The sequence below is a fragment of the Lactuca saligna genome, chromosome 3, assembly GCF_052625555.1.
Source record: "Lactuca saligna cultivar CGN05327 chromosome 3, ASM5262555v1, whole genome shotgun sequence".
NCBI classification, from domain to species: domain Eukaryota; kingdom Viridiplantae; phylum Streptophyta; class Magnoliopsida; order Asterales; family Asteraceae; genus Lactuca; species Lactuca saligna.
In genome coordinates, this window is record NC_136419.1 from 140697626 (window position 1) to 140709606 (window position 11981).

The 11981-nt window shown below is 37.8% G+C and overlaps 1 protein-coding gene across 1 annotated transcript; it reads left to right on the forward strand.

Annotated features, from left to right (window-relative positions):
• The first annotated feature begins 7240 nt into the window (after positions 1–7240).
• Positions 7241–9432, forward strand: LOC145036028 (uncharacterized). The gene is made up of 5 exons (XM_078984514.1): positions 7241–7498; positions 7615–7853; positions 7896–8027; positions 8472–9091; positions 9176–9432. The coding sequence occupies exons 1-5, from the start codon at positions 7241–7243 to the stop codon at positions 9430–9432; spliced, it is 1506 nt and encodes a 501-aa protein (XP_078840640.1).
• The last annotated feature ends 2549 nt before the right edge of the window (positions 9433–11981 follow it).

The window sequence follows — 11981 nt, forward strand, 5'->3', positions numbered from 1 at the left end:
TGTTTCTGAAATGTTACGCACACCAAGAAAATCCCATATTTTCTTAATAAAGGTTGGTTATCATTTGTCTACATGTAAAGTAAAGTTGTACATTGAAAAAAAACATGTTTTCCCTCGTAAAGATGTATAGTTAAGTTATCTGGGTTGACATACTGTTCTGGTTATGTACCAATGTATTCCCAGAAAAGTCCCATACTTTCCTGATTTGTATGTTATCAATTGTAAAAGATGTAAAGTAAGGTTATCTGATTTGTTACCCTTTCTGGTTATGTAATGTTTTCCCCAGGAAAGTCCCGTACTTTCCTGAATGTTGGTTACCATATGTAAATGATGTATTCTTGTTAGACCTGGTTATGTACAAGGTTTCCCAGGAAAGTCCCATACTTTCCTGAATGTTAGTTACTATATGTAAAAGATGTTTTCCGAATACGTGGTTATGTTCAATGTTTCACCAGGAAAGTCCCATAATTTCCTGAATGTTGGTTGCCTTATGTAAAAGATGAATTCTGAATCCTGATTATCTTGTGAATTGTATAAAGTTGTTTATTATTACCAGAAGTAAATCTTTGTTATCCTAATTGCGAGTTCAATAACCATACAATGGACTAAACCTGTGGCAATAAGTAGTCCACATACTTATGACTTTCGCCAGGTGTGGGGTAGTTAGCCCCGTATAGATCTATACAATCAAGTCACGCTCTCTAAATCCCATAGATTATGGTTACGGGTGTAGTCCTCCACTCGCGTATCTCTGTGGAGTGTTCGCCGAGGACGTGTCTCCAATCATACAGGATTAACAAATTTACTAGTAATAATATGATAGTCCTCCACTCGCGTATATATGTGGAGTGTTACCGAGGACAAAACAATGTACAGGTATTATGTTCGAATGTTCTAATGTCATGCTTTTAACTGATAAAATATGGAAAGCCATTTGTGAAATATATGTAAAACATAACAGTTTAAAATCCATTTCACAAATATATATTATGTGATCTGCATGTTAAACGGTTATCAGTTGTAGTAATCAATGTTAAAAGTATATAAAATGTGAAACACATGTTTGAAAACACGTTTTGATTACAAGTATTCCCTTGTACTTTGCTTGTGTTCCCCCCTAAAAACAGTGAAAACAGTGAAAAGGAGTAGGGGTATGAACTCACCAGACTGGGGAATGCGACGGTTTCGAACACTAGACGTTGGTTCGGGGTTTGATTACTCGCGATGTCCCTATGTAAAATGAAATAATGTCCATATATATTCAATTAGGGATACATTCACTAATTATATGGAACATTACACTCCGACAAGGTTAAACACCTCAAAACAAGCGTTTGGAGTGACCCGAGTGACATCTACGGACGTGTATTGGTACTAGGGACTTGGGACTTGAGTTTACGCCACAAGAGTAAACATTTAAGTGAGTTTACAGCCACAAAACACACACATACATGAGTTTACGGCCATAAACTTATGTTGGTGTGGTTTTGAGTGTTAAAATGGCTTAAATAGACAAGGGGATGTTGGAATGAACTTCTAAAATACCTTGGATTAATTTTCTTTGGATTTATACCATTTAAAAGGGAGTTCACATCTATAACTTGGATTTTACGACCGTAAACTCACCTATGGCTAAGGATAATTGATTTGAAGCACTTAAAGCAATCACATGTGATTCTAGTAATTTTTCCAAGCCTTGGGGTGGTTTAAGGGCATCATTTGACACACTTTTATGAGTTTACGGCCTAAGAGTATGTGCTATGGTTGTAAACTCCTAAATGTGGTGTTTTAATATGTTTAAGGCCTCCAAACTATTTTTAGGTGGTTCTATGATTTATTCCAAGGCTATTGGTTAAGTTTCAAGGCATTCTAACATGATTTAAGGTGTTTAGTCCCCATTTTTGAGGAGTTTACGGCCCAAGAAGGAGCCTTGGCCGTAAACTCTCTTTTTTCCCACAAAATTCATGTTTTAAATGTTTCAAGTCCCGATGTGCAAGCCTTAAGGTCGTATCTAAGTCCCAACAATGATTTGGAAGGGTTAAATGGCTCAAAAACCCCTTTATTGTGTGTTTACGGCCCAAGCTTATTCCTTGGCTGTAAAATCATGTTCCAGGTCCTAAATCTCATTTTGAACTTGGATTTGAAGGCCTAAGAGGTTGAATAACAAGCTAGGAAGGTTACCTCTATGATTTAGAGCCTTAATTCTTTGATTTTGGACCTTAATTTAGAGTGAGGAGAGAGGTTAGAGAGAGAGTAGTGAGATGAAGCCAAAAGCTTCAAATGAAGGCTTAGAACACTTTATATAGTGTCTAAGTTTTGGACACGGTGGGATTGCACCCGATACCGGCGTTAGGCGAGGCTTTTGGTCGTACCCGATTGAGTTGCCGTAACCTGATACGGTAAATTCTAGAAATATTCCGATCACTAATATGGGTGTTAAAATGATTTCTAAATGTATTAAGACACCCATTAAGTCATTTTAGATATGTACAAGTTAATGACTTAATTAAATGAGAAAATCGGAATCGAATTTGGAAACGACGATTGGATGCTTGAATTGATCTACGAAAGAGTTACAAGAAGTGGTACGGAAATTTCGGGTTGTTACAGAAGGGGAACTCGTCGAGTCTATGCCAAACTCGATGAGTAGTAGCGAACAGAAGCAAAGAAGTAAGGGTGAGGACTCGACGAGTTGGTGACCCAACTCGACGAGTCAGGTCAACTGTATGTTGACTTTGACAATAGGGTTGACTTTGACCAGAGGTAAAATAGTCATTTTACACTCAGTATATTTATCAGTGTTTGATTCAGTGTGTTATGGAAATTGTAGCCGAGGAGATACCGGAACGGCAGCAGACAGTTTCCATAGCAGTTCATTTACCAGCCAATTTACGAGGTGAGTTTCCTTCGAGTAGGAACGGGTCTAAGGCCACAATGCTGGCCCGTTTAGCTAGGAGTAGTTTCCGGACTTCGGTCCGATGCAGTATTTAGTATGTTTGATGCCTTCGTGGCTCAGATAGTATTAATGTGTTATGTGTTCCGGGCTACGGCCCGATGCAGTATGCAGTTTATGTGTTCATGCTAGTTGATATGTTTATGCCATGCTATGTTATGCTGAGACAGTTTCCGAACTTCGGTCCGATGCAGTTAGTTCCAGAATTCGGTCCGATGCAGGGGACTAGGTCCCAGTTAGTTTCGGACTTCGGTCCGATGCAGTTTTCGGACTTCTGTCCGATGCAGAGGGCAAGGCCCTGGTTAGTTCCGGACTTCAGTCCGATGCAGTTTTTGGACTTCAGTCTGATGCAGTGGGCAAGGCCCAGTATGTGTTTATATGTTGTTTTATGGTATGTGGTAGTTTGGGGGAGCTCACTAAGCTTCGTGCTTACAGTTTCAGTTTTGGTTTTAGGTACTTCTGCAAGTAAAGGGAAGGGCTCAGGTTGATGGCATCGCACACACCATAGCTTCATCTTTATTCCTTGGAGTTTTGTTTCAGATACTTAGATATGATTTGATACAGTTCTTGATATGACATTTTTATTATGGCTTTTGAGATACCCGGCGTATGGTTTTATTATATGACATTCAGTGTTATGACTTTTATTATTATTTAAAAACAAAATTTTTGGGTTGTATTTTTGGGATGTTTCACGTGGTTTGGGCCTGTCCAACCATGTTTAGCTTTAGGGTTTACTTATATATATAGTGCATGCATGAATTATATGGTTAATTAGCTTTTGATTATTATTTTGACATCAAGTATTGTAACCCTAGCACACCTCTACAATAGTAATTCGCATTGAATTCTTCTGAGGTGGAGCATATTAATCATTCGACATACGTTTGATTCATCTGTGTCTTTTATTTCTTGTCATTTGCTGTTATCGTTTTCTTGATATCTGATGAATCTATCGATCGTATAGAATTAATTCTCATCGATTGGTATCAGAGCAGGAGGTTGTGTAATCCATACGCATCTCTTCTGTTGGAAGAATCTGTTTAGGGTTTCCACTTTAATCGAATCTGTAGGACCCGTCACATGTTCATTGACGTTACTTCTTGTTTTTTATAAAACCCTAATTCAATCTTTACAATTCTGGTTCTTGCAGATATCATCATGTCTCACGATGACTCTTAAACCAATCCAATCAATATCTCCAACAACATTGGATCTACAACCAGGATTCCAATCCTATACACTTAAGATTACGATGTTTGTACGCATCATTTTGAAGATTACGTGGTTGGATCTGAAGACAATGGCTATCTAATATGTGAAGCGATAACTTTGGGTCCATTTGTTCATTCTAGAACGAATAGGACAATAAAGACTCAAACAGAGTACAACAAACTCTTAACTTACGTGGACAAAAATTCCTCAATATGAGAAGGACAAGTTATTGTGTAATGTTAAAGCCATGAGAATGATCAGATTCGCTTTGTAGTCTGATACTTTTCGTTTGGTAAGTCCATGAACCACAGAAAAAGAGATCTGGGATAGACTTAAGGAGTTGTATTCTACCGACGAGGATCTAGAACGCTCCATCCAAACTCTACTGCTCTCTGAGTTCGATGCTTTCCAACAAAAGTTTGATGAAAATTTGATTCAGACATTCGATCGTTTCAATCCTCTTTTGAGTAAAATGATTAAACACAATATTAGAAGGGAAGTGATTGAACAAAAAGTCACATTTTTTAATGGTTTAAGAACCGAGTGGATGGTTGTGGCATCAACTGTGAAGGCTCATGAGGAGTTTAAGTCTTATTCCCTGGCGAAGATGGTGAGGATTCTCAAATCTCACGAAAGTGTTGTGACTAAAGAAGTGAAAGTAGTGTCCGGTATGGGATCCTTGGCCCTTCTCTCCAAAGCGAAGAATGTGGCGGTGGATGAAGAAGAGTCAGAAATGTCAGAGTGTGATCTGACAAGAAAAGAGTATGCAATGATGGTCTCCAACCCACAACGATTCGCTCGTAAGAAGTTCCATGCCGCCAAGAACCGAAACTGGCAGGGAAGTTATAGCTCAGAAAAGGCTAAAGAGGATATCAAAAACAATCCTCACAAAGAAGAAGTGAAGAAGGAGAGCAAGCTGGTGGGAGACTCTGGATATGATTGCAACTTTTGCCATGGCAAAAACCATTTTGCCAAAGATTGCATGTTGAGAAAGCTGTCAGAGAAGAAATAGGGTGAAGATGATGAAGAAGATCATTTGCACAACCTGGAGTAGATAAAGAAGAAGAAAAACTCTAACAAAGTTATGAATGTTTTGGTTGTGCAGGAGAACGTGGTTGATGATGAATTTGGTGGAGTAGAAGTCTGGTCTAAAGACTCTGAAGATGAAGAAGTGCATAAACCAACACATGGCAGAGAGTTTGCGGCCAAGCCTGTGAGCGAAAGGATCAGCGATTGTGATCAACTAATCAAGAAGGTACAATCTATTATCGAATCACTTAAAATATTTGTAACAAAACTATGAAAAGGAATTAAACGAACTAAAATTCAAGTTTTCAAGTTTAAGTGGAAGTCTAATGCAAACTCGCCTCACAAATGCTAACCTAACCGATCAACTTAGCATGGCAACATCCAAGAGTGAGGAGCGAAGAATGTGGATCGAGAAGATGGAGTTAGAGTCAGTAAGGATGAGAGATGAGCTGATTTATTTACAAAGAGACAATTTAAAGCTTTTAAAACAATGAAATATTTTTGTTTAACAGCTAAACATCTTTACACTAATACTACTTAGTTGCACTTAAATTGTGATATTGACAAAAAGGTTCACAAAATGATCTTGCCGTTTCTTGAATTTAAGGAAGATGAAGTGGATGTATATTGTTACAACTATGAATCAATTGTATCATCAGATGAGATTTCAGATGCTTACAGGATAAGTCTAGACAAAATTGACTCCTTTATAAAATCCAAAAAATCATAAGGACATGATTAAGAATTTGTTGGACGAAAATGACAAGTTTAACATAAAGACCAAAACTATGAAAATATTTGACTCATTGAATACCAAATTAAATTCAGAACACAAGTTGAATGTGGAAAATTCTTCTGAATTTGATGAGGACACCGATATGAGTGAAATTTTTGTAGAGGATGAGGTTGACTATTATGAGTTTATCAAAAGCGAACTCGAACATGCAAAGCCACTCATAACTGAAAATTCAGTTGAGGTTGCTCGAGTATCCAAAAATAAGTCCAAATTCCATAGAGAAAAAGTAGTTGTATATCAAAAGGTGCAAATTGTGCCGAATCAAGTATATGCTACCACCGGAATGACCAAAAAGAAAACAGTGGAGTTAACTTCGTTGGTTGATGAAGACAATGTTGATGGGTGTGACAACTTTTTCTAGTCGGCTCCCATTGATAATGCAGATGAAACAGTAGGTTTGTCAAAGCAAACCTCATGGAGAGTCAAAGTTAGGTATGTGGCTGAGCCACTTAACAAACCTTCTAGCTTTGATAAGCCAAGTACAAGCGGTACTAAGGAAAATCAAAGCAAACTAATAAATGGTTCAGTTGAATCATCTCAAAGCAAAGCAAGTAAAGAGATACCGAAACCGAAAGCAAACATTCACAAGTCTCAAAAACAACTTCCTGAGAATGCACGTCAAAGAAACCAAAGGTATCAAAAGAATCTCAAAGAGAGAAAGCAGTTCTGGAATTCCCAAAACGCTAATTATGTTCACAAAGTATCAAAACCACAGGAAAAAGTAGGTCCTCATTAGAACAAATCCCTATGCGCTCAATGTCAGTCTTGCAGATCAACAAACCAAAGAGATAGCTTCGATGCTAAGCCCAGCGGTAACAAGACCCGAAAGACTGGTTTCGACTCAAAACCTCATTTGTTTCAGCAACAACTGAAGCAGAACCTAATCGAGGATATCAAAGGAAAAGGGAAAGCAAGTCTCATACTCTGAAGTTCATGCACAGAAGACAACTGCTAACCCTAAGAATCAAAAGGCTAATAAGAAACAACATAAAAATAAACAACTTGATTCAAATAAACCGAAAGCTGAAAGCAATAAAATCAAAGTTTTTACCATCAAACGAAAAGATGAAACCACCTTAATAAAGAGAACTTATTTAGTTGATCTTTTTATTGCAATTCCCTAACCTATTAAAGGGTCACAAGGACCCAAGAAGCTTTAGGTTCCTAAATCTGCTTAATTTTTGCAGGTTATAAGTGACGAGCAGTTTGACGATGAATGGTACATTGATAGTGGCTGCTCACGTCAAATGACAAGAAAGAGGGAAGAGCTGAGGGAGTTTCGAGCCCTTAAGGATGGTGGATGTGTCAACTATGGGAATAATTCATATGGAACAATCAAAGTTTATGGAATGATCACAAACGGTGAATTCTTAATAAGGAAGGTAGCATATGTGGAGGGATTACAACATAATCTAATCAGTGTTTCACAACTTGTGGTGGGAACTAGTTTGAAGGTTTCATTTTATGATGAAGGTTATGAGATTATTGAAAAAAAGACGAAGACTGTTCTATTAAAATCCAAGTGAAAGGGAGAGATGTATCTTTTAATCTCAATCCAGTTTGAGGAAAGCCAGTTGTATGCCTTCTGACGAAAGCACACTCTGACAAAAATTGGCTTTAGCATCGAAGGCTCTCTCATCTTAACTTCAAAGATATCAACAAATTGGTTATTGGTGATCATGTAAGAGGTCTACCCCTTCTCAAATATGATAAGGAACATTTGCGTGTTGCATGCGAGATGGGAAAGCAAAGCCGAAAGAGTCATCAAACTCGTATCAACACAAAGATCATCGAACCACTTGAACTACTTCACATCGACCTGTGTGGTCCTTTAGCAATAGAAAGCGTTGGTGGTAGCAAGTACATATTGGTAATTGTTGATGACTTTTCACATTTCACTAGGGTTTTCTTTCTTAAACAGAAGAACGAAGCGACTCCAAAGCTCAAAGCATTTATACAACAAGTGGAACTGCAACAGCGAAAGATGGTCGGGAATATAAGAAGCGAAAATGGGTTGGAGTTCAAGAATCAACAGTTCGAATAATTTCTTGTTGATAAGGAAGTGTCTCATAATTTCTTTACTCCCTATACTCCACAACAGAACAACATAGTTAAAAGGTGAAATTGCTCTCTAAGTGAAGCAACCCGTACCATGCTCAGCTTCGCTTCCTTACTTTTGTACTTCTGGGCTGATGCAATCGCTATTGCCTGTTATACCCAGAACCGATCCTTCCTAAACAAGCGATTCTCTATCACTCCATATGAAATCTTGAATAATCGCAAGCCGAATGTCAAGTTCTTCCATGTGTTTGGTTCAAGATGCTTTATTTTCAATTCCAAAGAGAACCGAAACAAGTTCGACGTAAAGGCTGATGAAGGAATCTTTCTTGGTTACTCTCTGACCTCAAAGGAATATAGGGTTCTAAATAAACGTTCAAAGAAAATTGAGGAGACCTATTATGTCACCTTTGATGATAGTTATGTAAAGAAGCTTCAATCAAATATTGATCCATTGGAGGAAATCTTTCCAAAATCAGGTCAAGTTTCAGTCTGTATTTCCAATCTATTTGATGAATACGTGTTACTTTTTGATGAACCAGAAAGAGCAATTTACTCCGAGACGAAGGCTGCTGACAACAAGATCAACAACTTGAAGAAAATTATTGATGAAGTTACAAAAGAAATGTCAAGAGAACACAAGGAACCAACAGAACAGCCCGGTCCAAGCGAACCTCCAGAAGAAAGTCATACATTCCAGGAGGAAACATCATCACCGAAAAAAACCCATGATGTCTCATTCGAGGGGGAGCAATCTAACCCTGAAGATAAAAAAAATTCATCATTGGAGGGGGAGAATCCATCGTCTAATCATGATAGTCCAACCGAGGGTGAGCATTCAGAACTGGATGCTAAAATAGTCTCGCCATTTGAGGGGGAGAATAATCAAACAAATGATGAAGACTCTCAATCAGAATTACAGGAAGAAATAAATGCAGAATTGGATCCTTCCTGTGATCCAAACTATCCTCCTCTCACTAAATGGACAAGGGATCATCCAAAAACCCAGGTAATTGGTGAATCATCTGAGGGTGTTCATAGTCAGTCTCAAATAAAAGCGAAGCAAACTGCTCTGTTCTCTCAAGTAGAATTTTGCTTGTTTAATTCGTTTGTCTAAAAAATAGAACCGAAACTGGTTAATATTGCACTTGACCATTCTGACTGGGTTCAAGCTATGCAAGATGAACTTAATGAATTTGAGCGAAACCGAGTTTGGAGACTGATTCCCACACCAAAAGATGCATCGGTTGTTGGGTTAAAATGGGTCTTCAGAAACAAGATGGATAAAGAGGTAAATGTTATTCGCAACAAGGCTCGATTGGTTATAAAGGGGTATTGTCAGGAAGAAGGAATTGACTACGAAGAGACTTCGCTCCAGTAGCAAGATTGGAATCGGTTCAAATCTTTCTGGCGTATGTTGCACACAAAAATTTTGTAGTATTTCAAATGGATGTCAAGTGTGCATTCTTAAATGGAGACCTAGACGTGACAAATATGTTGAGTAGCCACCAGGTTTCGTGAACAAAAGGTATCCAGATCATTGTTATATTTTTGAAAAAGCAGTCTATGGACTGAAAAAAGCTCCTAGAGCATGGTATGAAACTCTTACTTGCTTTCAAAAAATGTCCAAGTTTAAACAAGGTTTGGTTGAACCAACATTCTTTCGCAAGAAATAAGGTGACCACTTAATGATCATTCAAATTTACGTCGATGATATCATCTTCGGCTCAACAAATCCTAGCTTAACTGTTGAATTCAATCATGTGATGGAAACTAAGTTTGAAATGAGCTCAACGGGTCCAATTAACTTTTTCCTTGGCTTGAATATTAGACAGAGACCCGAAGGCATATTTATCAATCAAGAAGCTTACACAAAGATCTTTCTAACCATGTTTGGCATGATGGGAGATTCCAAAGTAGAAGTACATATGGCATTTGGAACGAAGGTAACACCATCTTTGGAGAAACCGGCTATTGATGTATCTAACAACTAGTAGACCCGACATTATGTTCTATGTTTGTTATTTTATCTATAACAACTCGTTATTTCAGGTTAATGTAATGTCTAAAAGTCGAGTCTTGTAATCTCTTTGTGAAGTAATAAGAATATCATCGAAAATGAAATGTTCAAAAAGCTCCGTTTGAGTACACTATGTGGTAGATATGGTGATAAGGTTTCCAAAAACATAAAGAACACTAAAATCCGAGTTATAACGAAGGAGTTATGACCAATCAAAGATTCGTAACACTATCGGTAAAGCGTTGTTAAGCATAAAACGAGAAATTTGGATAAAATACTTTTTAGTCTTAGGTATCTAAATTAAAGTCACAGATATCATTAAACCGCGAACATACATAACAAGAACGCCCAAATCTGACTTCGTATGAGGAAGCTATGATTTTTCGAAGTTTCGGATGTAGCAGTAGACAACTAAAAACTCAAAATAGAGATCGAGGGATTTTTGACCGAAACAATCTAAATGAGAATCTAAGACCCCAACAATGGTAGTACAACGGTAAAAAGTCTATCGAAAACAGACATCGGATAAAGAAGTTACGGAATTTTAATAGACCTTTCGTGTCCCGGCCTGTTAAAAACAATATAATTAAAATAAAGTCAAAATTAGATGATGGAGTCTAAATGAAAGTTGTAGAATACATTCTCACCTACGTGTGCATATAAAGAACGTCAAAAATGGAGCTCGTATGCGAAAGTTACGGATTTTACAAGTTCGAGGTGCACAAACCGACACGAGTTACGCCTAGCGTACCCTCGTATGCCCAGCGTACCAAGCGATAAGGGTGTAGTCCCTTCAGCAGCAGACATCCCATCGTCCGTCAGACGGCTGACATAAGCGTTGAAGTACGCTACGCCCTGCGTAAGAGCGTACGCCCAGCGTACGGAGACGGTTTAGCCTCCTATAAAAGGGAGGCTAGGGTTCCGAGTTTCTTGTTCAATTCTTCTCTTTTCCCACACTTTTGCTCTGCGTTTTTCCACTTGAAGCCATCCTGACATCCCGGTTTTTATACTCGAGATCAGAAGGAAGTCTTACACTCCCGAGGATCCCGAAAATTCAGCTTTCTATAGTCGAAGTTCTACTCGGTTCTTTGTCTTAACTTCTTCAAGCTACGACTTCAATCAAGTGAGTTCATACCCCCTTTTATACACTTTCAAATACTTTATAATGTACTTTTAATACATTTTAGGGGAGAATACAAGTAAACACATGGTTGATCCCGAGTGAAAACGTGAAAACTCTTGTTATACTTTGCATGCATTAGATTTATACAAAATGCATAGTATCCAGGGTAGCCATCCTTGTTAAACCATTTTATGCATTCAAAGAACATATGATTTATGCTTTGTCAAACATTGTGAAAGAGAATAAAAATTGCATACAAAACTATTATTTTAATACAGACTTAGTTGAGAATCCGTGAGACGATTACATCTTCAATGCTACCTTTTTGTTAAAAGGTACTACCTAAAGTCCTGTCAATTATAACCAGAGTCTCCCGTTTGGAGAGAGTGTCAAATGTGTATAGATCTATATGGGAAGTCATGATCCCGCGCCCTGACTGTTAGCTACAATCCTTTGGGTGACAGTTTGTCATAACGTTTTGACGCCTGAAGACCGTCTCCACATGCATATTATGTTTAGTATGGTTATAAAACTCACCGGATGGACAATTATTATGGTATTCTGCTTTTATGAATGAGTAGTTATTAAAACTATTCTTAATCTAACAAGTGTGATCTTCTTATAGCTTTATTATATACAACTATGCCTCAACCTTTTAAGCATTTTAGTTGCTTGCGATTTTCAGTCTTGGACATTAGAGACTGCCTATTACTTTAGGAAAATAAGGGATTTTCCTGTATCTAAAACAATCAACTAATAGGAAAATAATGGATTTTCCTGGTACAAC

Excerpts from the sequence above, each read along its gene's own strand:
- LOC145036028 (XM_078984514.1), top strand. The coding sequence starts at position 7,241 with ATGACAAGAAAGAGGGAAGAGCTGAGGGAGTTTCGAGCCCTTAAGGAT. Across the intron at positions 7,499-7,614 it reads TTGAAAAAAAGACGAAGACT|CATCGAAGGCTCTCTCATCT; the intron begins GTTCTATTAAAA and ends AATTGGCTTTAG. Across the intron at positions 9,092-9,175 it reads ATCATCTGAGGGTGTTCATA|AACCGAAACTGGTTAATATT; the intron begins GTCAGTCTCAAA and ends TCTAAAAAATAG.